Source organism: Salmo trutta, chromosome 12 (assembly GCF_901001165.1).
Source record: "Salmo trutta chromosome 12, fSalTru1.1, whole genome shotgun sequence".
In the NCBI taxonomy this organism is placed as follows: Eukaryota; Metazoa; Chordata; class Actinopteri; order Salmoniformes; family Salmonidae; genus Salmo; species Salmo trutta.
The window spans coordinates 73,092,879-73,118,631 of NC_042968.1; the positions used below are offsets into that span (position 1 = coordinate 73,092,879).

Below are 25,753 nucleotides of genomic sequence, written 5' to 3' on the forward strand. Positions count from 1 at the left end.
ATGAATTCATTCTAATAAAGCATACATTACAATGTATTAAATCAACGTAAACATTTATTCGTTTATATGGTTAAACATAAAAAGATTCCTGTTAAGTAATATGTTTTCCATGTATTGTTTCACTGAAACAAAATACAAAATCAAGCGGTGTTCTGGGTATATTAGTCAGCAACTAGGTCAGCATTTCCCAAAATGTTTAACTTAGCACTACACAGCTGATTCAAATAAACAAAGCTGGATGATGATTTGATCATTTGAATACACTGTGTAATACTAAGGCAACAAAAATAAATATGCACCCCTTGGGGTCCCTAGGACTGAGTTTGGGAAACGATGAACTAGGTAATGTGTCAGTCTTAGTCCCAGCTTTGTACGACAGGTTTGTCTTCAGATCTCACATAATGTGATGCCACTGAGGTTTTGCGGTGTTCTGTTGGCCCACACTCAGGAAGGAGTTAGGCCTGAACCAAGTCCAAACACAGAGGTGGGTCCAGTGTAGGTCAGTATCCCTCATCAGCCCAGGTGATCTCGTATTTAGGATAGCGCACCTTCAGTTTCTCTGTGGAAACAGCGTGATTTGCTTTGCCAAAGCCCTGCAAAGAACAAGAAAGCAATTGAAAGGATAACTTGGCTGCTAAGAAATAACGAACCTCATAAGGTGAATGCACCAATTTGTAAGTCGCTCTGGATAAGAGCGTCTGCTAAATGACTTAAATGTAAATGTAAGAGATGTAATATCAGCCATGCATTATCAGAAAACCCAATCAATAGACCTACGAGTTCCACTGAAATAACAACACTATTCTGCATTCTCTTACCATGGAGTAGCCATAGACGTGGATCTTCTTTGACTGGCAGTCGTGCTTAATCCTTCCTCCTCCAATACATTCACAATCCAGGTGCCCTCCTTTCTCAAGCTCCTCTGCTACCTTGTCATAGATATCCGCTGCAGTGACAAAAACACAAAATCATTAATGCACTCAAGGTTTCAGAACCCATCACTTGGAAATACTCAAAATACACTTTTTCAAAAGCACTGATGTGCAAAATAACCCAGTGAAAGTCTGTTATTTGTATGAGGAATGTACACTATATCTACAAAAGTATGTGGACACCCCTTCAAATTAGTGAATTTGGCTATTTCGGCCACATCCGTTGCTGACAGGTGAATAAAATTGAACCCAGGTGAATAAAATTGAACACAGAGCCATGCAATCTCCAGAGGAAAACATTGGAAGTAGAATGGCCTTACTGAAGAGCCCAGTGACATTCAATGTGGCACAGTCATAAGATGCCACCTTTCCAACAAGTCATTTTGTCACATTTCTGCCCTGTTAGAGCTGCCCCGGTCAACTGGAAGTGCTGTTATTGTGAAGTGGAAACGTCTAGGCGCAAAAACGGCTCAGCCACAAAGTGGTAGGCCACACAAGCTCACAGAATGGGACCGCCGAGTGGTGAAGCGCGTAAAAGTAATCTGTCCTCGGTTGCAACACTCACTACCGAGTTCCGAACAGTCTCTGGAAGTAACATCAGCACAAGAACTGTTCGTCTGGAGCTTCATGAAATGGGTTTCCATGGCCGAGCAGCTGCACACAAGCCTAAGATCACCATGTGCAATGCCAAGTGTTGGCTGGAGTGGTGTAAAGCTCGCCTCTCTGGAGTGATGACTGACGCTTCACCATCTGGCAGTCCGACGGACGAATCTGGCCTTGTGCACAAAGCGAGAATTGTCGAGATCGGTGTAGAAGAACATGACTGGCCTGTACAGAGCCCTGACATCAACCCCATCGAACACTTTTGGGATGAATTTGAATCAGTGCCCAACCTCACTAATGCTCTTGTGGCTGAATGGAAGTCCTCAAAGCAATGTTCCAACATCTAGTGGAAAGCCTTCCCAGGAGCAGCAGTGGAAAAAGAACCCAATTGTTTATACTTGAGTAAAAGTAAAGATACCTTAATAGAAAATGACTCAAGTAAAAGTCACTCAGTAAAATACTACTTCAGTAAAAGGCTAAAAGTATTTGGTTTTTAGATATACTGAAGTATGAATCATTTCAAATTCCTTATATTAAGCAAACAAGACGGCACGATTTTCTTATTTTTTTATTTTACGGATATCCGGGGGCACACTCCAACACATAATTTACAAACAAAGCATTTGTGTTTAGTGAATCTGCCAGATCAGGTAGTAGGGATGTTCTCTTGATAAGTGCCTGAATTGGACAATTTTCCTGTACTGCTAAGCATTCAAAATGTAACAAGTACTTTTGGGTGTCAGGGAAAATGTATGGGGTAAAAAGTACATTATTTCTTTAGGAATGTAGTGAAGTAAAAGTAGTCAAAAATAAAAATAGTAAAGTATAGTACAGATACAAAAAAATAAGTAGTACTTCAAAGTATTTTTACATCACTGCCCAGGAGAAGGGAGGCAATTATGTATCGTCTCTACCTTCTTGCCCTTTGTGTTGTTGTCTATGCCCAATAATGTTTGTACCATGTTGTGTTGCTACCATGCTGTGTTGTCATGTGTTGCTGCCTTAGGTCTCTCTTTATGTAGTGGTGTGTTGTCTCGCTTGTCGTGATGTGTTTCGTCATTACACACACACACACACACACACACACAGTTGAAGTCGGAAGTTTACATACACCTTAGCCAAATACATTCAAAAACTCAGTTTTTTACTATTCCTGACATTTAATCCGAGTAAGAATTCTCCGTCTTAGGTCAGTTAGGATCACCACTTCATTTTAAGAATGTGAAATGTCAGAATAATAGCAGAGAGAATTATTTATTTCAGCTTTTATTTCTTTCATCACATTCCCAGTGGGTCAGAAGTTTACATGCACTCAATTAGTATTTGGTAGCATTGCCTTTAAATTGTTTAACTTCGGTCAAACATTTCGAGTAGCCTTCCACAAGCTTCCCAAAATAAGTTGGGTGAATTTTGGCCTATTCCTCCTGACAGAGCTGGTGTAACTCAGTCAGGTTTGTAGGCCTCCTTGCTCGCACACACTTTTTCAGTTCTGCCCACAAATTTTCTATAGGTTTGAGGTCAGGGCTTTGTGATGGCCACTCCAATACCTTGACTTTGTTGTCCTTAAGCCATTTTGCCACAACTTTAGAAGAATGCTTGGTGTCATTATCCATTTGGAAGGCCCATTTGCAACCAAGCTTTAACTTCCTGACTGATGTCTTGAGATGTTGCTTCAATATATCCACATAATTTTCCTCCCTCATGATGCCATCTATTTTGTGAAGTGCACCAGTCCCTCCTGCAGCAAAGCATCCCCACAACATGATGCTGCCACCTCCGTCCTTCACGATTGGGATGGTGTTCTTCGACTTGCAAGCCTCCCCCTTTTTCCTCCAAACATAACAAATGGTCATATTTGGCCAAACAGTTCTATTTTTGTTAGATCAGACCAGAGGACATTTCTCCATGTGCAGTTGCAAACCGTATTCTGGCTTTCTTATGGCGGTTTTGGAGCAGTGGCTTCTTCCTTGCTGAGCAGCCTTTCAGGTTATGTCGATATAGGACTCGTTTTACTGTGGCTATAGATACTTTTGTACCGGTCTCTTCCAGCATCATCACAAGGTCCTTTGCTGTTGTTCTGGGATTGATTTGCACTTTTCGCACCAAAGTATGTTCATCTCTAGGAGACAGAACGGGTCTCCTTCCTGAGCGGTATGACGGCTGCGTGGTCCCATGGTGTTTATACCTGCGTATTATTGTTTGTACAGATGAACGTGGTACCTTCAGGCGTTTGGAAATTGCTCCCACGGATGAACCAGACTTGTGGAGGTCTACATTTTTTTTTCTGAGGTCTTGGCTGATTTCTTTTGATTTTTGCATGATGTCAAGCAAAGAGGCACTGAGTTTGAAGGTAGGCCTTGAAATACATCCACACCTCCAATTGACTCAAATTATGTCAATTAGCCTATCAGAAGCTTCTAAAGCCATGACATAATTTTCCAAGCTGTTTTTGGCAGTCAACTTAGTGTATAGTGATACAGTGAATTATAATTGAAATAATCTGTCTGTAAACAATTGTTGGAAAAATTACTTGTGTCATGCACAAAGTAGATGTCCTAACCAACTTAGCAAAACCATAGTTTGTTAACAAGAAATTTGTGGAGTGGTTGAAAAACGAGTTGAAATTACTCCAACCTAAGTGTATGTAAACTACCAACTTAAACTGTATACACACACACACACACACACACACACACACACACACACACACACACACATACTGCTCAAAAAAATAAAGGGAACACTAAAATAACACATCCTAGATCTGAATGAATGAAATAATCTTATTAAATACTTTTTTCTTTACATAGTTGAATGTGCTGACAACAAAATCACAAAAAAATAATCAATGGAAATCCAATTTATCAACCCATGGAGGTCTGGATTTGGAGTCACACTCAAAATTAAGTGGAAAACCACACTACAGGCTGATCCAACTTTGATGTAATGTCCTTAAAACAAGTCAAAATGAGGCTCAGTAGTGTGTGTGGCCTCCACGTGCCTGTATGACCTCCCTACAACGCCTGGGCATGCTCCTGATGAGGTGGCGGATGGTCTCCTGAGGGATCTCCTCCCAGACCTGGACTAAAGCATCCGCCAACTCCTGGACAGTCTGTGGTGCAACGTGGCGTTGGTGGATGGAGCGAGACATGACGTCCCAGATGTGCTCAATTGGATTCAGGTCTGGGGAACGGGCGGGCCAGTCCATAACATCAATGCCTTCCTCTTGCAGGAACTGCTGACACACTCCAGCCACATGAGGTCTAGCATTGTCTTGCATTAGGAGGAACCCAGGGCCAACCGCACCAGCATATGGTCTCACAAGGGGTCTGAGGATCTCATCTCGGTACCTAATGGCAGTCAGGCTACCTCTGGCGAGCACATGGAGGGCTGTGCGGCCCCCCAAAGAAATGCCACCCCACACCATGACTGACCCACCGCCAAACCGGTCAAGCTGGAGGATATTGCAGGCAGCAGAACGTTCTCCACGGCGTCTCCAGACTCTGTCACGTCTTTCACATGTGCTCAGTGTGAACCTGCTTTCATCTGTGAAGAGCACAGGGCGCCAGTGGCAAATTTGCCAATCTTGGTGTTCTCTGGCAAATGCCAAACGTCCTGCACGGTGTTGGGCTGTAAGCACAACCCCCACCTGTGGACGTCAGGCCCTCATACCACCCTCATGGAGTCTGTTTCTGACCGTTTGAGCAGACACATGCACATTTGTGGCCTGCTGGAGGTCATTTTGCAGGGCTCTGGCAGTGCTCCTCCTGCTCCTCCTTGCACAAAGGCGGAGGTAGCGGTCCTGCTGCTGGGTTGTTGCCCTCCTACGGCCTCCTCCACGTCTCCTGATGTACTGGCCTGTCTCCTGGTAGCGCCTCCATGCTCTGGACACTACGCTGACAGACACAGCAAACCTTCTTGCCACAGCTCGCATTGATGTGCCATCCTGGATGAGCTGCACTACCTGAGCCACTTGTGTGGGTTGTAGATTCCGTCTCATGCTACCACTAGAGTGAAAGCACCGCCAGCATTCAAAAGTGACCAAAACATCAGCCAGGAAGCATAGGAACTGAGAAGTGGTCTGTGGTCTCCACCTGCAGAACCACTCCTTTATTGGGGGTGTCTTGCTAATTGCCTATAATTTCCACCTGTTGTCTATTCCATTTGCACAGCAGCATGTGAAATTTATTGTCAATCAGTGTTGCTTCCTAAGTGGACAGTTTGATTTCACAGAAGTGTGATTGACTTGGAGTTACATTGTGTTGTTTAAGTGTTCCCTTTATTTTTTGAGAAGTATATATATATATATATATATATATATATATATATATATATATATATATATTATATAAATAAAATGACAAAACACCACTACATAAAGAGAGACCTAAGACAACAATATAGCAAGGCAGCATGACAATACAGCATGGTAGCAGCTCATAACATGGTACAAACATTGGGCACAGACAACACAAATATATATACATTTCGTTTTTTTATCCCAGTCCCCGTAGGAGGCCTTTTGGTAGGCCGTCATTGTAAATAATAATTTGTTCTTAACTGACTTGCCTAGTTAAATAACAATAAATATTATAGCAGCAAAGGGGCGACAAACTAATACTAATGCCATTGATTTTGGAATGAGATGTTCGACGAGCAGGTGTCCACATACTGTTGGTCAAGTAGTGTATTTACTGTCGCCACACTAGTGGCACTGTGCAGTTGGGGCTGGACTGACTGACACCTCTCAAGATATTTTTTCAGTGACATAAGTCCCACCTACTGGCTCGCAAGCGTCACTGCCAGCACAGTACGAGTAGTAGTGTGTAGTTAGTAGATCAGTGACATATACATGAATCATACTAAAACTGAAAGACAAAAAGCATCATAATTATTGGTCCTCTTACCATGATATTCGGCCCAGGCATATCCACGTACAATATCTACGCTCGAGTCGTCGCCGTCTTCTTTACTGTGTACTCGAATGAGAACGTATTTGAACACACCCGTTGGGTCGATTTCTGCCTCTGGTATGTTCGCCATTAGGGAAGCAGCCTTCGTTTGAGTACACATTTTTTCCCTAAAATACTTCCACGAAATGCAACGTATTTAGCTAGCTCGCACAGCTGATAATGGTTGAATTTGAAATAGTAGACAATTCTTCCTGCGATGATCAATGTGGAAAGGTCCGTAGCACACTTCCGGAAATACAGGATGGTATCATGGTACTTGTAGTTTTAGTCAGTTGTAGTCAATATACAAACGCCTACGTACTTCAAACACCACTCATGTACAAAACAAAACAGTTTATTTTTGTTATCAAAATACAAAATTAATATAAATCACAAACAAATGGCACATAAATGTTGGGTAAATGTGTTGTGAGAGTGATGTTGAACAATAATTACAGCCTACAATGCATGCTGTACAGAAAACCCCCTATTTGTTAAAGCGAGGATATTTAAAATGTATTGACAGCCTGGGAGGACCCACTTTTTTTCTCTGTGTAAAGGGAGACAATATAATTAATACTTTAGCCAACGTTATATCTACACACTCCAGGATAGTACCACCAGCATAAGGGATTCCCTTATGATGATTAGCTGGCAATGTCACTGCTTCCTTTCTTCTTCCCGCGGCAGGCTTGCAGGGAGATGTACATCAGGGCGGCGGTGAGGAGTAGGGTGAATAGGAAGAGCAGGGCCGCCCAGGCTCCAGGTTTCAGAGCCTTCCTCAGGCCTATGCTCTCCCCCGGCAGCAGACTGCTCAAACTGAGCATGTAGCCCAGGGCCCAGCCCACAGAGGCATCCCCTGCCTAGTGACATTTCAAACAAACACCTCAGGTTAGCCTAGGTACAATCAGAGCATTCTGATAGGCACTTGGTGCACTAGGCGTTAAAGCTGAAATGGAGAGGCTGTAGCCGAAAAATAAGTAAATTACAAATACTAACAATACTTTGTGTAATGTCAATGATTATGCTGGTATCTGGAGTAAAATAAGGATATAGAGAAATAAATCATATTCACATCAAGCAAGCTTACCTTTTTCTGGAATGAAATGCGGGGGAATGAGATCTCGTCAAAGCCATAGCCTCTCGTGAAGAGCACCTTGGTGAAGACAGAAGCAGCACAGAAGTCCTGCAGACGAGGCTCCTGGTCTGGGGCCAGCACCAACATCTGAAACAGGATACAAAAATGTGTATTACATAGCCATGATATGCATCCAGAAATACATGAAACGCATACAAAACCATAATTCATGGAGAAACACATGCAAACACTGACAGTGTCTCTCATATGCATGCAGGCTCTCTCCCCTTCACACACAAATGTTCTCTCTCACTCTCTTGCACGCACACACACACACACACACACACACACACACACACACACACACACACTCTCTCTCTCTAAGGGAGGGATGCTGACCTCATTGATGCTCATGTTACAGACAGCACGGGTTGCCTCTTCCAGTTGGGCAGGGGTGGCAACAAGGATTCCTGTAGTAGTCTGTAGGAACTGGTGAATGTAGAAGAAGGCTGAGAACGCCTGATGGACAAATGGAGAGAAAGAGAGAAAAAAATGATGAGTTAGGATTAGGGTCTGAGCTGTAGTTAGGGTTAGGTTTCTGTTTGAGGGTTGTGGTTAGGGTTGAACCAGGATGTGGACATGAAACTAGGTTTAGGGTTGTAGTTGAGGATAGGGTTAGGATTGATTCAACCACTGTAAGGGCCCCTCCTAATGCCTCTCACCATGAAGCTGCCACTGACATTGGGCTGGAACACCTTGTCAAAGGAGCACTGGGAGAAGGGGCAGCTGTGGAAGGAGAAGATCTCAGTCATGTTGCCCAGGCAGTGATCGTAGTCGCCACTGCCCTCCACAGACAGGGCTGCCTGGGGATTGTAGCCAGAGCTGGGTGTCTCGCCCACCGTGCAGGGAGAGTCAAACAATGTCCCCACCTTCATGGTGATGTTGTAGCCTGCAGGGAAGCACGGGTGGGACAACATTTTCCCTGTGTGACCCTGAGCCTGACAGAGAGAGAGAAATGATTCCAGTAACTTGACACATTCCTTTAACAAGTAGAGAGCAAGCTACAGTCATAAATGGAGTACTATGGTACTGAGGACCAATATCTATTGTTGGAATTAATGCCTGGGATGACTTTCAAATACACATGGTTATCTTAATCTGTTATAGATACAACACATAAAAACAATCTGGGGGTAATATATTAGTGGGTGGGTTTCCAATGATTTATAACAAAGTTTCTATATTTCAATGGCGCTGATGTAGACTATGATGGTGTCTTGTAACGTGACATGACTGGGAAAGACTCCGGGCCCTTGCTGTAGTGCATAAAGGTAAATACACACTATGGAGACGGAAGGTACAGAGGGTGGCATGGTACTGCAATGTCGTTTTTCGTCACAAAAGGGGCGGCTCCTTGTAATACAGTCCGGGATTCGGCGCAGTTTTGTACTACCTAAAAACTGAAAAGCGCCTTATCATTCCTTTTGCAGACGTGGGGGCAGTGTTGTCGCTTGGTTCCTTGATCTGATATGTAGGCTATATTAACCAGCATCAGACTAGACGTTCATTACCTTCTCTCTCTAGTCAGAATGCGACTATGCCACGATCAGGACAGCGCGGAACCGGCTTGAGAAAATGGACCTCAATCCAGGGGTGGGAGATGGCAGTGTACTCCTAATTATTCCATTATCCCAACTGACAAATCGAGAAGATTGAAATACTGCTAGTTTTTCGTCAGCATGCTATTGCAGCCAATTGGATTCCATGAAAATGCGACGCCTAGCATTGGGGCGAGATTGCTCGTTTTTCGGCAGCATGATGTCATTAAAAACGTGTGTAAAAATATTTGGCTATCGAACCCTGGTGAATGGGAGTGGGACCGGTGAGGATATCGTGTTACCGAAAGTTGTCCGCTGCTCTAAAAAAAAACACTCTACCCACGTAGATCAAATCAAATTGTATTGGTCACATACATGTTTAGCAGATTTTGTTGTGGGTGTAGCGAAATGCTTGTGTTCCTAGCTCTAACAGTGCAGTAGTATCTAACAATAGACAACAATACACAATAGACAACAATAAATCTAAAAGTAAAATAATGGAATTAAGAAATATAAAAATATTATGACTAGCAATGTCGGAGTCCGGTGTGTGTGTGTGTATATATAGCAGGCTATTGTATGTGTGAACGATGGCTAGCTCCTCGAATGATCCCAGTCCCTTGTATTGTGCATCTGTTGTAGAAAGAGGCGACGATTCGCAGAACATATGTGCTCTACAAATGTTTTATTTTCTTTTGGATGCAGATGCAGGATGCAGAGTGAATTCTGCTTAATTAAAACTACCTGATCTCCAAAGTCCACATCTATAGTCTCAATCATCCACACACAATGCAGAGTTACAGCGGTGCAGTACAGCACCGGTTACATTGGTGCCGTGACCCGGATTCATTGTTGATCGACATCAGCTCAATCACTGCGGCACTGCGATTCTAATTACATCATTGAGGTACTCTTGCCGCCTTGTGGCAAAAAGCAGAACTGCAGTCTTTTCTTTCCTGTTTATTTTTTTTGTATTTGTATTACATCAAACAATGTATTGAGAGCGCTGTTTATGGTTAACTAACATAGAAGTGTGTTCATCAACAGACATTTTAACGTAACATTAGTGGTTTAATGGCATGGCATCTTATAATGGTGATGAACCCAAATTCATTGCTGGGAGGGGGAGGTTTTTCTCATACTCTGATCAAACGCCTGTAAAGCGTGTAGGTGCAGGAGGTTCCCCCATGTTTTGCTCCACAAAAAATGAGGATGAAAGCCTTTCATCTAGTGTTAATCCAAATGCCCCTGTAGATGGTCTAGCTGAGCTGGTCACTCAGCTAGCCCGGGAAATAGGGAGCTCCATTAGGGAAGAACTACAGAGTGGCAGGTCCAGTACTTATGAGCCACCAGTAAGTCCAGAGAAGATAAGTGATCATCATTCAGAGTCAGTAGGATATGTAGACCTCAGTAAAATTAAGTTCATCATGCAATCAGACATGAAGGAACCTCCTACATATAGAGGAGATGGTACAGACAAATGCTCCATTGATGAATGGGAGGAGTTGATGAGAATATACTTGAGGAGGAAGGGATGTCCTGTTGGGGAACAATCAGATGAGATGATTAGTCGATTATCTGGCAAAGCAAGAGACATGGTAAAGATAAATGTACGCAATGAGACAAGCCAGAGATTGTATTTGACTTTCTGAAACAGAATTTCAGTGAACTGGCCTATTCATGCATGCCTTTGGCTGATTTTTACAACACTAAGCCTGTACCCGGAGAGGCTGTTATGGAGTATTGGGTTCAATTGAACAAGGCCGTAGATGTCACTGACAAGGTCCTTAAGAGACAAGGTAAGAAGATTGACAGCTCCAACTCCGATGTCGTCAGGATGTTTGTAACATACTGCCCTGACCCGAACTGGCAGCAGTATTCCAATACAAGTCTGCTGAGAAATGGACTGCGAGTGAAGTACAGGAGAGAATCTATGAACATGAACGCCGCAGGAAGGCCACCATGTGTCAATCTACCACTGTATCCTCAAAGCAAGTAACAGTACATCCCCAGACAACTCCGTTTGAAGGCAGGGTCAACGCTGGTGCGTGCAGTGACACTTCTCAAGCGCCAAACAAGATGGGCAGAGTGCAAGTATCGAGAGACTCATTCACCTGCTTGAACGTACCTTAGAGAAGAGCATACCACCCGTTATGTTTTCACAGACACAGGCCAAGGCACCATCTTTCCCCACCCAACCCTTCAGGCGTAGGGAATGCAGGGTTTGTGGCTCAACAGATCACTCCACTGTGATGCACTGTAGACATGAGAACCTGTGCCTCTGGTGCTTTTCCCCAGATCATTGGAAGTCAAATTGTCCAAAACAGGGGGAACGATATGCCAATGCTGGTGGTGAGAGACGCCCACCACAACAGCAGAGAAACTCACCACAGCAGCAACCGTTAAACTGACACACCCACAGGTGAATGGGGGAAATGTGGGTGTTCAACTGTCTGCCCCTAAGAAAAAATCTGATGATCTCAAGAAAACATATGAGATTTTGAGCTCTGATGCGAAGGAAGGAGAGAAAATTGTTATGTTAGGTTCACAAGAGGTTGAGGCCTTTTCTGATTTGTTTTACACCTCTGTCTGTACATGGGAAAGTGCAGCTTAAGGGCATGCTTGACCCTGGGTCTATGGCCTGTACATTGAGTGAACATGCAGAGACTTTTGGAAGCAGGTGCCCTTCCTCAGCATTATCAACCTCCTACAGAGTTAGTGTTAGTGGGGTTTGGGGGGAAGAAGACCTCAAAGTGTTTCTATAATTTGGAGATGCAAATCTATGGGATTGATGTTAAAGTGCCCACCCTAGTTGTTCCTGGACAGAGTGATGATCTCATCCTGGGATCGAATGTCATTAAGCATCTATTGCATGAGATGAAAGGCACTGACAAATACTGGAAGCTCGTCAACAACATGGATGGCCAGACCCACTCACCAGAGGGTAAGCAGTTTCTGCAGATGATGACAAGTGTCACAAGATGGAAGGGACAGCAAGTCGATAGCAAGATTGGGACAGTGAAGCTCACTCAAGCTGTAACTCTTTCGCCCAAGACTGAACACTTAGTTTGGGGTAAACTTCCTAAAAATGTGGCATTGTCTCTAGGCAGCACTGTAATAGTCGAGCCTACCGGGTCAAAGGTCATGCCCAGAAACATACTTGTGGGTAGAGTTATTACGCCCATGTGGGGAGATGGCTGGGTCCCTTTAAAGGTGGTAAACTGTTCTGACAAACATCTCACCCTAAGACGTAACATGAAGCTGGCTGATGTGTCTACATGCTTGGCTGTTGAGGATGCAACAATCTTTCAGCGCCTTTATGAAGTGAGCAAAACCCCAATGGAGAGAAGCAGGATGACAATGGCTGCCACAACCTGAAACAAAGACTGTCTGATCTAGGATTAGGAGACACTGACATTGATGGATGCCAGGTAACTGACCAGTGGAAGGAGAAGCTTGTGAATACCATCACAAAATATGAAGACATCTTCTCAAGACATAATCTGGACTGCAGAGAAGTAGGTCTCATACGCAAGTCGGTTAGTGAGTATGCCTCCCCTTTAGTCATGGTATGGAAGAAAGACGGGAGTCTGAGGTTATGCACTGACTTCAGGTGGATGAATGCACGAACAGTGAAAGACACTCATCCCCTTCCTCATCAAGCAGATTGCCTCACAGCCCTTGGTGGCAGTGCATCTTTCAGCACCATGGACTTGACCTCAGGATTTTATAACATTGCAGTTCATGAAGAGGACAAGAAGTACACAGCCTTTACCACACCGATGGGACTTCATGAGTACAATCGCATGCCATAAGGTCTGTGTAACAGCCCGGCCTCTTTCATGAGAATGATGTTAAGTATATTTGGGGACCTACATTTCTCAAAACTCCTTTGTTACCTAGATGACTAGTTGGTCTTTGCACCCACCGAGGAACAGGCTCTACAGTGACTTGAAGTTGTGTTTAGCCGTCTAAGAGCCAACAATCTCAAACTAGCACCCAAGAAATGCCACTTCCTACGAAGAACAGTGAAATTCCTCAGATATATAATTAAAGAGGATGGTGTGTCAGTGGATCCTGAGAAGGTGGAGGCCATTGCCAAGATGAGCCAAGCTCAGCTGATGGAGGCAGACGGATGCACTCCCTCTGCTCGGAGGCTGAAATCCTTCTTGGGTATGGTATTATATTACCAGCACTTCATTCCTGACTGTTCCGCCATAGCCAGACCTTTGTTTGCACTCACTGGGGGTCAAAAGAGAAGAGTAAGAGATGGGAAGAAGGGCAACAGTGGAATTTTCCGGAAGCTGACGCCATCGGATTGGACTGAGGATTGTGTTGTTGCATTCCAGAAGCTGAAGGATGCTCTTTTGAATTGTGTCATGCTAGCTCACCCCGAGTTCGAGAGGCCGTTCATTCTCTTCACTGGCGTTTCTTTGGATGGTCTCGGGGCTGTGCTTTGTTGAGTGCCTGAAGGTGAAGATAAGGCAAGGCCCATAGCATTCACGAGCAAGACCCTGAGTAAGTCGCAGAGAAGGTATCTGGCACACAGACTTGAATTTCTAGCACTGAAATGGAGTGTGTGTGAGAAATTCAGTCATTGGCTTAAGGGGCACGAGTTCACTGTCTGGGCAGATAGTAACCGTTAACGTACATCATGACAAAACCCAAGCTGGACGCTTGCGAGCAAAGATGGGTTGCCAAGCTGGCACCATACAACTTCGATTTGAAGCGTATCCCAGGCAGCAAGAATACAGTAGCAGATGCACTGAGCCGCGACCCCTTCGCAGTGACTGTCACGCAGACTGATGAGGGAGTCCTACCTAGCACTTCTGTCTGAGGCTGTTGGGACATTGAATGATAATGTCCAAGATGCCTTCCGTTGGGCTTCTTATTCCCAGGAGATAACCTCCTTGACCACTGCTGAAGTGAAGGCCATATGTCAGCTCCATATCAACTGGGAATGTTCAATGGAGATGCAAGCAATCCAGCTTGGTTCCAACACCCAACAGCTGCTTTCTCCTGGTATTGACACTTTGCCTGAACTCTCACACGAGGAACTTCGAGATCTCCAACTGCAAGGTCATCCCTTTCGTCTTCAATAAGAAACGGCCCACCAGATGAGATCGATACAATGTTTCTTCTAAAGTGTTGTTGCTGATGAAACAGTGGGACCGCTTGATCCTAAGAGAGGGAGTTCTGTATCGTGTCATTAAGGAGAGTCACACAAACCGGAGAAAGTTCCAGTATGTCTCGCCAGAGGTGTTGAGACTCAAAGCGATGACTGGCATTCATGACCTTGCAGGACATCAAGGCCAAGCTAGAACTCTGGTCAGACAGAGGTTTTTCTGGCCTGCAATGGAGAGAGACGTCAAGGAGTATGTGCGCTCCTGCCAGAGATGCGTTCTAGTAAAGACTCCAGAGCCAGCGGCTAGAGCCCCGTTAGAGAGCATCAAAACTTGCTCTCCCATGGAGTTGGTGTGTTTGGATTTTTGGACAGCGGAAGACAGTAAGAAGAACTCAGTTGATGTTCTGGTGGTGACTGACCACTTCACTAAACTTGCCCATGCATGGCCATGCAGAATCCAGACAGCCAAGCAAGTAGCTCGTAAACTGTGGGATCATATCTTCTGTGTCTACGGATTTGCTTCAAGGATCCATACTGATCAGGGCGCAAATTTCGAGAGCGAGCTAATAGCAGAACTGCTTAAGCTCTCCGGTGTCAAAAAGTCAAGAACCACGGCATATCACCCTATGGGGAATGGAGAAACTGAACGCTTCAACAGGACTTTAGGTAGCATGCTCAGGAGTCTGCCCTTGAAAACCAAAGAACATTGGCCTGAACAAATCCAGTCATTGACATTTGCCTACAATGCCACTGTTCACGAGACAACGGGCTATTCTCCATTCTTTCTCATGTTTGGTAGGGTCCCTCGGCTACCAGTGGATGTGATGTTCCGCAATGTTTTGGACAACTCCAGTGTTGTGGATTGAAACAAGTATGTCGAGACTCTGATCACTGGGCTGAAGGAAGCTATGAGTGTTGCACAAAGGCACACTGACAAGCAACAGAGACGACAAGGTCTGGAGTATGACAAGCGGGTTAAAGGCATCAGTTTCTCCATGGGGGATCGTGTCCTTATCGCCAACAAGGGTGAAAGGGGCCGCCGCAAGTTGGCTGACAAGTGGAACCCTGAGATTTTCACAGTGACTTCAGTCAATCCACAAACTCACACATACATAATCCAAGACCGTTACGGCAGAGAGAAAGTGGTTCACAAGAATCTACTGCTGCAGGTGAATTTCCTGCCATTTGAAATTGATGATTCAGTGCACTTCAATGACAGTGATGCTGCAGGGCCTTCAATCAATGTAGATGCAGGAGAGGCCACCCACTCCGGCGATGGACTGGACAGGGAAGATGTGGAGGACTCTGGGGAGGAAAGTACATCTTGGGTGGGGGAGGATTCAAGCGATTACTCCGAGCTCTGGACATCAGATGGAAAGTCAGAACCAGAAGAACCTTGCTTGCTTGAGGAAAATTACCTGGGTAGCACTTCTGAGATCCTGGAGCTGATTCCTTCAAACCCTCCTCTGATCAATGATCTAAGGCCAGAGCCACTGTTAGTCACCATGGCCCCTAGCCCAGTGGTGGGTCGCACAAGGGCGGGGAGGGTAGTTAAACCATTCAAGAGACTAATTGAGTCAATCCACCAGAAGGTGCAAGTTTAACACAGTACAGAGATATAATTTAGTACAGAATGACCTTTTTTTAAGGCTAAGAAGGTAGGTATAGTGTAAGAGGCACTATGCATCTAGGGGCAGTTGAAGGCCTGACCAACTTTCACTTGCCCTGAACCCTATTGGTAGCTTTGAGCTGAATTCAGAATTATGCCTTGCGCTTGGTAGGTTATTTTGTTGTTTTACAAGGTTGGTGAAATTCAGGAGGGGTGAATGTAACAGTTGTTAAAGTACTGTGTGAATTTCACCAGGTTCATATATTAATATGTCATGTTGATATGTTATTATGCATGCCTGCATCCTGGGAGTAGGGGAGTGTGTACTTACGTTTTGCCCTGCGTGCTCATGCTCAAATCATTTTGATGCACTATGAGAGGTAGGCACGCTTTTCTGTCGTCTTCAGAAAAGTTTGATTCTTTTAAGCACAGTCATACACACAGTGTTTTGTTCATGAATGATGTTGTACATTTAGAGGTTACTCATAAGTGGATGGTATTGTTAAGATGCACTTGTAATTGTACTTTTTAGGATGATAAACATTCTGAATTCAACATGTGGTTAATAGCTAGCTAAGGTATTAGCAGGCTATTGTATGTGTGAATGATGGCTAGCTCCTCGAATGATCCCAGTCCCTTGTATTGTGCATCTGTTGTAGAAAGAGGCGACGATTTGCAGAACATATGTGCTCTACAAATGTTTTATTTTCTTTTGGATGCAGATGCAGGGTGAATTCTGCTTAATTAAAACTACTTGATCTCCAAAGTCCACGTCTATGGTGTCAATCAACCACACACAACGCAGAGTTACAGCGGTGCAGTACACCCCCGGTAACATATACATATATATACACATACACATACATACATACACACACACACACACACACACACACACACATATATATATATACACACATACATACACACACACACACATATATATACACAAACACACATATATACACACACACACACACACACACACACACACACATATATACACACACACACACACACACACACACACACACATATATATACACACACATATATACACACACACATATATACACACACACACACATATACACACACACACACACACACACACACACACATAATATATATATATATGATGTGATGATAGATAGATAGATAGATAGATAGATAGATATATATATATATCTACACACACACACACACACACACATATATATATAAATATACACACACATATATAAATATACACACATAATATATAAATATACACACATAATATATAAATATACACACATAATATATAAATATATATATCTGTTCCTGAATTTCTTTGGATCGCGGCATGATGTCTTGCTTTTTGAGATCTTTTGGCCTACTTCACTTTGTCAGACGGGTTCTATTTAAGTGATTTCTTGATTCAACAGGTCTGGCAGTAATCAGGCCTGGGTGTGGCTAGTGAAATTGAACTCAGCTTTCCAAAAAATGTGATTAATCACAGTAAATTCATGATTTAACAAGGGGGGGGGGGGGGGGGCAATTACTTTTTCACATAGGGCCATGAAGGTTCGGATAGCTTTTTTCCCTTAATAAATAAAATCATCACTTAAACTGCATTTTGTGTTTACTTGGGTTATCTTTGTGTAATATTTAAATTTGTTTGATCTGAAACATTTAAGTGTGACAAATGTGCAAAGAAATCAGGAAGGGGGCAAATACTTTTTCACAGCACTATATGTATGTGTATGGACAGTATGTGGATAGAATATGTACTATATCTGAAGTATACATGGATAGAATAGTATATGTACAGCAATAAATTAATAGGATGGCCTTGACTAGAATACAATATATACATATGAAATGGGTAAAACAGTATGTAAACATTATTGAAGTGACCAGTGTTCCATGTCTATGTACACAGGGCAGCAGCCACTAAGGTGCAGGGATGAGTAACCAGGTGGTAGCCAGCTAGTGACTTAGTTCAGGGCAGGAGGCTGGCTAGGGATGGCTATTTAACAGTCTGATGGCCTTGAGATAGATGCTGTTTTTCATTCTCTCGGTCCCAGCTTTGATGCACCTGTACTGACCTCGCCTTCTGGATGATGGCGGGGTGAACAGGCTGTGAAGTGGAGTGAAGCTTACAGTAAGTAACCTTTAGGGGGTTCTGATGTTGTGGCCAAACAGAGTGTTTCCTACCGTCACCAAGTGAGCCAGTAGGCGTTTGAAGACCTGGTCTCGTCCGTAGCACAGGAAGCTGTGTGTGTACAGGGAGTAGTCACGGCCGTACAAACGTAGCTTCATCCGGTCCCTCTTGTCCTCCACCTTGTCCTTGGTCACAAAGGTGATCTGGGTGGAAGCCCCACCAAAGTCCAGCGCCCCCACAGTCTGTCTGCCTGGGCTCAGCCAATGGCCCACAAAGCCATACTGCAGCGGGCACATAGGGATAAACAAAGTAATATGAGAGGTGTGTGGGTAGCTTGTCTAATCATCAGATGTTCTCTGTGTTGTAATGGTCACTAGAGGTCCTCAGGTAGCCATCTACTCAACCAATTAATCCTAACGCAAGAATCACCTTAGTGGAAATCTGTCATTTGGTAGCTATAATCAATTTTCTTTCAATCTTCAAACAATGTCTACAGAAGCTTGAAATGAAACTAAAACAGAATCCTTATTTTTTTAAGTGCTTATGGTTGCATTGAAAGAAAAGCATAAGGCAGGGATCGATTTAGAACCACCATAGCAATGTTTATGCAGGATCTTTATTTACAAACAACTGTATACACACTTATTTATGGTACCCCAAACAAATATAGAATGGTGAAAGCTGGGCCATGGTACCTTGATGAAGTTCTCCAAGAGATAGTTGACAGTGACCCAGCCGTACGCTCCCTCCTCCTGGCCACTTAAGATGGCTGCCCCCTGGTAGTGAAAAGGATAGGACTGGATTGTATGACCCACTTCTTTTAAGATCTGGGCTGACTGGACAGGGCTGGAGATACTGTTGAGAAAGGGAAATGTACCACTTCAGATGCACAAAGAGTAGGTACAGGCACAAATCAACAAGGGGTATGGAATGAACAACATTACTCAGCTTGACAACAATAACCAGTGACGTAAAGTACTTAAGTAGAAATAGTTTAAGTACTACTTTTACTTCACTACATTCCTAAAGAAAATAATATACTTTTTACTCCCTACATTTTCCTTGACACCCAAAAGTACTCGTTACATTTTAAATGCTTAGCAGGACAGGAAAATTGATCAATTCACGCACTTATCAAGAGAATACGTGGTTATCCCTACTGCCTCTTATCTGGCGGACTCACGAAAAACAAATGCATCGTTTGAAAATGATATCTGAGTGTTGGAGTGTGCCCCTGGCTAGCCGTAAATTTGAAAAACAATTAAATGTTGCCGTCTGCTTTGCTTAATATAGGAAATTTGAAAATATTTATACTTTAACTTTTGATACTTAAGTATATTTAGAACCAAATACTTTTAATCATGCTGTATTTTACTCTGTAACTATCACTTTTACTTGAGTAACTTTGTATTAAGGTGTCTATACTTTTACTCAAGCGTGACAGTTGGGTACTTTTTCCACCACTGACAATAACCTATTAACCAAACAGACGCACATCTCTCAATCTTGTTGTTGACTCATCTCAGAACCCCAACATGACTCACATTTTACCCCACAAAGAGAAAGACAAGGAGACAATTTGATATATTCATTGGTTAGAAACTCTTATTGTGCAACTTTGTGTGTAAATGTATTTTATACTAACATTATGTACAGTTGAAGTCAGAAGTTTACATACACTTAGGTTGGAGTCATTAAAAATAGTTTTTCAACCACTCCACAAATTTCTTATTAACAAACTATAGTTTTGGCAAGACGGTTAGGACATTACTTTGTGCATGACACAAGTTGTTTACATACAGATTATTCCACTTATAATTCACTGTCTTACAATTCCAGTGGGTCAGAAGTTTACATACACTAAGTTGACTGTGCCTTTAAACAGCATGGAAAATTACAGAAAATGATGTCATCGCTTTAGAAGCTTCTGATAGACTAATTGATATAATTTGAGTAAATTGGAGGTGTACCTGTGGATGTGTTTCAAGGCTTACCTTCAAACTCAGTGCCTCTTTGCTTGACATCATGGGAAAATCAAAAGAAATCAGCCAAGACATCAATAAAAAAAATTGGAGACCTCCACAAGTCTGGTTCATCCTTGGGAGCAATTTCCAAATGCCTGAAGGTACCACGTTCATCTCTACAAACAATAGTACGCAAGTATAAACACCATGGGACCACGCAGCCGTCACACCGCTCAAGAAGGAGACGCGTTCTGTCTCCTTGAGATGAACGTCCTTTGGTGCGAAAAGTGCAAATCAATCCCAGAACAACAGCAAAGGACCTTCTGTAGATGCTGGAGGAAACAGGTATAAAAGTATCTATATCCACAATAAAACGAGTCCTATATCGACATAACCTGAAAGGCCGCTCAGCAAGGAAGAAGCCACTGCTCCAAAACCACCATAAAAAAAGCCAGACTACGGTTTGCAACTGCACATGGAGAAATGTCCTCTGGTCTGATGAAACAAAAAGAGAACTGTTTGGCCATAATGACCATCGTCATGTTTGGAGGAAAAAGGGGGAGGCTTGCAAGTCGAAGAACACCATCCTAACCATGAAGCACAGGGGTGGCAGCATCATGTTGTGGGGGTGCTTTGCTGCAGGAGGTGCACAACACAAAATAGATGGCATCATGAGGGAGGAAAATTATGTGGATATATTGAAGCAACATCTCAAGACATCAGTCAGGAAGTTAAAGCTTGGTTGCAAATGGGCCTTCCAAATGGACAATGACCCCAAGCATACTTACAAAGTTGTTGCAAAATGGCTTAAGGACAACAAAGTCAAGGTATTGGAGTGGCCATCACAAAGCCCTGACCTCAATCCTATAGAAAATGTGTGGGCAGACCTGAAAAAGCGTGTGCGAGCAAGAAAGCCTACAAACCTGACTCAGTTACACCAGCTCTGTCAGGAGGAATAGGCCAAAATTCACCCAAAATATTGTGGGAAGCTTGTGGGAGGCTACCCAAAACATTTGACCCTAGTTAAACAATTTAAAGGCAATGCTACCAAATACTAATTGAGTGTATGTAAACTTCTGACCCACTGGGAATGTGATGAAAAAAATAAAAGCTAAAATAAATAACTCTCTCTACTATTATTCTGACATTTCACATTCTTAAAATAAAGTGGTGATCCTAACTGACCTAAGACAGGGAATCTTTACTAGGATTAAATGTCAGGAATTGTGAAAAACTGAGTTTAAATGTATTTGGCTAAGGTGTATGTAAACTTCAACTGTCTGTCTGTCTGTCTGTCTGTCTGTCTGTCTGTCTGTCTGTCTGTCTGTCTGTCTGTCTCTTTGATGTACATTCTGTTAACTTTGCTTGTGTTAAAAACCAGTGTGTGCAAGAGCATGAGAAATGTCTATGTGTACATATCTGCATGGAAATGGGTGTCTTAGTGTAACTTTGTGTGTACATGATGTGTGTGTGTGTGTATCAGTGGAGGGGAGGATGGGGGAGGATGGAATAGATGTGTTTGATGCCATTCCATTTACTCCATTCCAGACATTATTATGAGCCGTCCTCCCCTCAGCAGCCTCTACTGTTGTGTATGCTTCTTTAACCAGAACGTAGGAATATGACATCCCTTGTGTTTTAAACGGGTGTGGTAGTGTTTGCTTAGAGCTTGGCAGATGAAAGGTGGGGGCTTGTTCTTGCCTGTCTGTCTCTGAGTGGGAAATCCTTACCCACTGATCGTTTACATACAAAGATACACGCACACAAATATACACAGACACAAATGCTTGTGCACTCACACTCAAACACACACAAATGCATACACAAACTATAACTCACTTGAGCAGCCTCATGCCAGCGGTGGCTCCGAGGTAGACAGGCGTGAGGTGGTGCCTGGCTCTGGGGATGTCCCGGGTGGCCTGGTCCAGACAAGACTGGAGGCTTCTCCCTGCCTCTCGCTGCTGTCCCGCATAGCTAGAGATTCCTCCACCTGCATAGCGGGAACACCCAGGCACACTTAATGGCAGAACAAACACCCCTCACCTGGGTGTCCATGCCCTGGTTCATGGAGCAGGATTAAGCCCAGGCAGTGACCCAGGGATCAGGTCATGCAAGCCTTCCCCTAACTCAGACCAGATCAAGAGAATTCCCTGCATTCTATGGGGCATTCTGCTCAACACATTACATTGTGAGGGAGAAGTTGGGTAGTCTCACCCCTTGGAATGCTTCTGTTCCAACACACAAAACTCACACAAACTACTTTCCAATACAGTTAGCTAGCTTAGCTGGAGCCCGACGAATTCCAAGACAGACCAAACTGCCCCGGTGCAACCTTGAGTCTAACACCCTTGTCTAATACCCTGTGAGGTAGAGAGGAGGAAGAAGACTTCGAGACTTCAGTGTTTGATCCCATAATGTTATACTGGTGAGAGAATCCCAGGATATTTAAAGGTCTTAACCCATGCGGTTGCTGAAAGACAGTAAAGTACAATAAGTGAAGCATGTATTGTTTTCTTGCACCAGCGGTACAGGTGATGACAGATGGGAGGAGCTGTTGAGGAGTACATGTTGCTGCTTCAATCAATCAAATGTATTTATAAAGCCCTTTTTACATCAGCCGATGTCAAAGTGCTATACAGAACTCCCTAGCTGCAACCTACTTGCACTGACTTCTCTGATAACTTACTGTGCTTACTATGACTGTGACATGTGGTTGTCTGATCTAGCTATCTGAATGCACTAATTGTAAGTCGCTCTGGATAAGAGCGTCTGCTAAATGACTAAAATGTAAATGTAAAAGTGCTGTTTACATGTACTCTAGGAGAGCTGGTGTACTTGCAAATACTTCACATTAATTAAAGCAGCCAACTACCGTGATCTATACAAACACGTAACTCATGTAGGCATGACAGGACTGGAAAACCACACAGTGCACTGAGTCACTGCGGAACTATTGACAGATCCACCGTTGCTAGGCATCTATGTTTTTCTGCTTCTTTATCTCTGGCCTTGTGTGACGAGATACTGTAACCCACACGGTGTGAACACAGCACACAATGGGGACTGTTCTTTGCCAACTGGAGCGCCCAAAAAGTTTTCTTGGGGTTAAGGTTTAGGGTAATACAGTATTTTACAATTATTATTGTAAAAAAGTATTATTATTTTTTACCTTTACTTAACTAGGCAAGTCAGTTAAGAACAAATTCTTATTTTCAATGACGGCCTAGGAACAGTGGGTTAACTGCCTTGTTCAGGGGCAGAACAACAGATTTTTACCTTGTAAGCTCGGGGATTTGATCTTGCAACCTTTCGGTTACAAGTCCAACGCTCTAACCACTATGCTACCTCCTGCCACCCCATTTGCCTGCTCTTTGATAAAAAAATCTGATGTAAATCTGTCCTTTCTGGTACTTACTTCAAATAATTGGTTACTCACTGTTAACAAATGGTAATAGTACTTGTTTTAAGTCTCAAAAGGAACAAAAGAGTAATAACAATTTAATTACCATTCTACCAAGTCATTTCTATATTAAACACTTTGTAAATAGCAGACAACCCCCTGGAAGAATCCTTCCGTTGGGACACTGTCTTACCCTTGGGGTGGCATTCAGTGTGTTGAGTGACCACACCCGTGCCATTCTGCTTGTCTGCCGGCCACTTGTAGATGTACATGGCTGTGTGAGAGGAGCCTGCATCCAGGACTATCCCATACTGGGGAGCGGGGGAGAGGGTTGGAGAGAAGAGAGGGAGATTAGAGACATAGGGACAAATCTTGAGAAAAAAAGAGCTGATTTAGAATAATCCCCAAGAAAAGACAACCTAATTGGGTCTACTCCAAACCATAAAAGGTTACAAACGATCAGGTGTTTGAAATCCATCTATGCTAAGACATTTAATATGGATAGAGGCATCTGGAAGACATTTAACTAGATTGACGGCCTGTCCTCTGGCTTTTATGACATTGTGTATATATTTTGGCAGCAAGAACGTTGCATGTTTACTTCATGGTAAGATAGATGGAAAGTTGTAGAGGATGTGAAAGAGGATGAGGGAATTAATTAGGAGAAGTAAGAGGCCCTGTCTGGTCTGAGAACAACCCATGATTGCAAATCATGAAGGAACTGTTTAGAGTGTGTACGCTCCAATCCTGATTATGCTATGAATCATACACTCTAAACCTGGTAAATTGTGTGTAAATATTCAAATGAGTAAGGCAACATTAACTTTCTAAGATACTGTGTTCTATTAAAACCCTTGGGCCAACATCGTGCATGAGGCCACTTTGTAATGATGAAATTATTACAGCGGAACTTACTATGACCAAAATATGCTGAACAAAAATATAAATGCAACATGTAAAGTGTTGGTCCCATGTTTCATGAGCTGAAATAAAAAATCCCAGAAATGTACGCTCAAAAAGCTTATTTGTTATGTGCACAAATTTGTTTACATCCCTGTTAGTGAGCATTTCTCATTTGCCAAGATAATCCATCCACCTGACAGGTGAGGCATATCAAGAAGCTGATTAAACGGCATGATCATTATACAGGTGCACCTTGTGCTGGGGACAATAAAAGGCCACTCTAAAATGTAATTTTATCACACAAAACAATGCCACAGATGTCTCAAGTTTTGATGGAGTGTGCAATTGGCATGCTGACTGCAAGGAATGACCACCAGAGCTGTTGCCAGAAAATGTAATGTTAATTTCTTTACCATAAGCCGCATTCAACCCCATTTTAGAGAATTGGCAGTACATCCAACCGGTCTCACAACCGCAGACCACGTGTAACCATGCCAGCCCAGGACTTCTTCACCTGCGGGATCATCTGAGACCAGCCACACAGACAGCTGATGAAATTGAGGAGTATTTCTGTCTGTAATAAAAAACTCATTCTGATTGGCAGGTCCTGGATCCCAAGTGGGTGGACCCACTCATGGCTGCGCTCCTGCCCAGTCATGTGAAATCCATAGATTAGGGCCTAATTCATTTATTTAAATTTACAGATTTTCCTTGTAACTGAGTAAATTTATTGAAATTGCATTTTTATTGCATCATAAACCAGTCAGATGCCAAACACAGTCAGGTAATTAAACAAGTTTCAACAGCAGTGTCAGAGAAAGAGAGACAGCAATTAAAATATGTGACAAAGAGCTCTTTTAGGACCAGGCACAAATAATAATAATCAATCATTTTGCTCTTTATTTAGCAATCTTACATATAAAACCTTATTTGTTCATCAACAATTGTGAATAACTCACCACAGGTTAATGAGAAGGGTGTGCTTGAAAGGATGCACATAGACTCTCTCCAATACAACCCAACATTGCAGGAGTTCAGTCTTAAATCATTTTCCATACAGTCTGTGCCTGTATTTCGTTTTTATGCTAGTGAGGGCTGAGAATCCACTCTCACATGGGTTCGTGGTTGCAAAGGGCATCGGTGTCTTAACAGTGCAATTTGCCAAGGCAGAATACTCAGAGCGCAGCACAATACAGAAATCTGGCAGTGGCTTCTGATTAAATTACATTTTCACAGAACCGCTTGTTGCAATTTCGATGAGGCTCTCTTGTTCAGATATTGGTAAGTGGACTGGAGGCAGGGCATGAAAGGGATAACGAATCCAGTTGTTTGTGTCGTCCATTTTGGGAAAATACCTGCATAATTACGCATCCAGCTCACTCAGGTGCTTTGCTATATCACATTTGACATTGTCTGTAAGCTTGAGTTCATTTGCACAAAAAA

General features: G+C 43.1%; 2 protein-coding genes across 2 annotated transcripts in view; both read right to left on the minus strand.

Annotated features, from left to right (window-relative positions):
• Positions 1 to 36: 36 nt before the first annotated feature.
• Positions 37 to 6,759, minus strand: phpt1 (phosphohistidine phosphatase 1). The gene is made up of 3 exons (XM_029769457.1): positions 6,443 to 6,759; positions 819 to 946; positions 37 to 593 (listed from the first exon to the last, which is right to left on the minus strand). The coding sequence occupies exons 1-3, from the start codon at positions 6,606 to 6,608 to the stop codon at positions 501 to 503; spliced, it is 387 nt and encodes a 128-aa protein (XP_029625317.1). The 5' UTR covers positions 6,609 to 6,759; the 3' UTR covers positions 37 to 500.
• Positions 6,760 to 6,828: 69 nt separating this feature from the next.
• The window catches only part of LOC115204127 (ectonucleoside triphosphate diphosphohydrolase 2), a 37,536-nt gene continuing 18,611 nt past the window's right edge, over positions 6,829 to 25,753 (minus strand). The window contains exons 2-9 of the mRNA XM_029769456.1: positions 23,601 to 23,718; positions 21,847 to 21,997; positions 18,739 to 18,898; positions 18,097 to 18,324; positions 8,288 to 8,563; positions 7,965 to 8,084; positions 7,578 to 7,712; positions 6,829 to 7,350 (exon numbers count right to left, since the gene is read on the minus strand). Coding sequence (XP_029625316.1) covers positions 7,135 to 7,350; positions 7,578 to 7,712; positions 7,965 to 8,084; positions 8,288 to 8,563; positions 18,097 to 18,324; positions 18,739 to 18,898; positions 21,847 to 21,997; positions 23,601 to 23,718 — 1,404 coding nt within the window. The 3' untranslated portion in view covers positions 6,829 to 7,134. The remainder of the gene's footprint in view (positions 7,351 to 7,577; positions 7,713 to 7,964; positions 8,085 to 8,287; positions 8,564 to 18,096; positions 18,325 to 18,738; positions 18,899 to 21,846; positions 21,998 to 23,600; positions 23,719 to 25,753) is intronic.

What these genes read in the sequence shown, in the direction of transcription:
- phpt1 (XM_029769457.1), bottom strand. Translation starts at nt 6,608, where the DNA reads ATGTGTACTCAAACGAAGGCTGCTTCCCTAATGGCGAACATACCAGAG. An exon ending in TGCCTGGGCCGAATATCATG is followed by an intron (nt 947 to 6,442) that starts GTAAGAGGACCA and finishes TTGTCACTGCAG; the next exon opens with CGGATATCTATGACAAGGTA. An exon ending in ACGTCTATGGCTACTCCATG is followed by an intron (nt 594 to 818) that starts GTAAGAGAATGC and finishes TGTTCTTTGCAG; the next exon opens with GGCTTTGGCAAAGCAAATCA.